We start from the raw sequence: 1,796 nt of genomic DNA, 5'->3' as shown, positions 1-1,796 counted from the left end.
CCCAGCTCCAGGTCCCTGCAGCTCTCAGAACACTGTCCTGCCAGCCACGGGTGGGGAGAATGGGTGGTGCTGGCCAGGCCTGGCCACAGGCTGTAGACAGGCTGGAAGGTGCAGGGGGAGGCCGGGGGAAGCGCTCTGAGCATGGCCACCAGCAGGACGTCAGGCCTTCTCTTCCAGATCAAGCAGCTCTGCTCAGGGAAGTCCCGGAGTGCAGCCACCGTGGTATACGAGGACATGTCCTGCAGCCAGCGCCCCACCCTGTCCAGGCCCAACCCCTACCAGTGAGTGAGTCCAGCTGCAGGGTGCAGCCATGCAGACCTGATCGAATCGCTCTAGCCACAAGGGGCCTGGACACTCCAGGGGCGGGCATCTCAATGATAACACCTCCTTTGCCCTGTGCCACCTGCGCCAGAAGGCAGCTTCTCCTGGCTCACGAAGCTGTCCTCTCTTGCCTTCCTCTACCCCCACCTCCACCTTGGTCAAACATGGGCTCCTGCCCCTATGGTCTGGGCAAGGCTGAAAGCACTTGTTCTCCTGTCAGCAAACCCCACCCCACAGCAGGTGGGCTCCAACCCTCATGCAGCCAGGCCCCGACCCACCCTGCCAGAAATAAAGCAATTCTTTACTTCTCTTTCTGAGCCCTATCTGTGTACCCCTAGCTCTGAGCAGGACAGGGAGGGGCTTAAGTGCCCAGTCCCCCTCCCCACGCCCCTGCTGGGGTCCTCTCAGGGATTCTGCAGGGGCGTCACTAGTTGGCCCAAACTGTGGCCCTCAGCTGCTCAATCTAGGAGAGGCTGGAGGTGAGGCTGGAGGTGGGACTAGAGGTGTGACTGGTGGAGAGACTGGAGGTGTGAGCCCACTCCGTGTAACATGCCATGTAAGAAAGCCCTGGCAGTCTGCCTCGGGACCAGCCGTCAGAGCCACATGGAGCCCAGCTCCATAGCCCTGGTCGTGCCCGTTGGAGGGGCTTCATGGGGTGTGTGGGCTGTGGCTTAGGTGGCCGCTGGACAAGGTCAGCAGTTTGGAACCACCTGGCGCTCTGCGGGAGAGAGGAAGCTGTCCGTTTCGGTGAAGAGTTAGTCTGGGAACGCAGAGGCAGCGCTACCCTGTCCTGTAGGGTCGCTGTGAGTCGGAACCACCTCAGTGGCCATGAGTTTGGTTTGAGACCCTCCCACGTGCTTTTTCTCCGGTGCCAAGACCCCCACTGCCCAGGCTCAGAGCTGCTCAGGGCATGCAACAGTTTGCAAACACAAGATGCAGTCTCACATGGTCAGAGGCCATAAAGCGCGTGAGGGGCGGGGGCGGGGCTGAGATGCCGGCACTCTCCGCCCTCACCTGGGACGCCAGGTTCACCTCGCAGTGTGTGCACGGCTGATACAGCGCACTGGAGACGCCCACACAGTAGTGGGGTTCACAGCATTTACCAGCTGGTTCACTGCCCGATGCCCGTTGTAAGTATAAAACCACGACAGACTGACAGGGCGAGTATGATTTCAATCTGATCTGAGCAACCTGCTGCTGCACAGGTGAACCTTTAGACAGTAAGGAATGTGTGTGTCTGGCCGCCCTCCTGGGAGGGAACCCTGGGTACAGGAGCCACATTAATCGCATTGCCGGTAGAACACAACAAAACATTAGGCATCAGTTCACCAAACCTGTGCTAATCGGCTGAATCCCACCACTAGTTCAGGGTGTCTGAGCGGCCCTCCCCACTCCCCACTTGCCAGGGTTCTTCTAGGGCCCCAAACGGGCTCAGGCCCCCGAAAAGAAGTCCTGCCAGCTACCCCCGGCAAGCT

At 60.1% G+C, this 1,796-nt stretch overlaps 1 protein-coding gene across 1 annotated transcript in view; it reads left to right on the top strand.

Moving 5' to 3' along the window:
- Positions 1 to 587, top strand: part of CD7 (CD7 molecule) — a 2,449-nt gene extending 1,862 nt beyond the window's left edge. Inside the window, exon 4 of the mRNA XM_045299530.1 lies at positions 178 to 587. Within this exon, the coding sequence (XP_045155465.1) occupies positions 178 to 285 (108 nt within the window). The 3' untranslated portion in view covers positions 286 to 587. The remainder of the gene's footprint in view (positions 1 to 177) is intronic.
- Positions 588 to 1,796: the final 1,209 nt, after the last annotated feature.

Source organism: Echinops telfairi, unplaced genomic scaffold (assembly GCF_000313985.2).
Source record: "Echinops telfairi isolate 266 unplaced genomic scaffold, ASM31398v2 ScPeMD7_7458;HRSCAF=8496, whole genome shotgun sequence".
Classification (NCBI taxonomy): domain Eukaryota; kingdom Metazoa; phylum Chordata; class Mammalia; order Afrosoricida; family Tenrecidae; genus Echinops; species Echinops telfairi.
The sequence above is the reverse complement of the archived record's forward strand: the minus strand, read 5'-3'. Positions and strand labels throughout refer to the sequence as shown.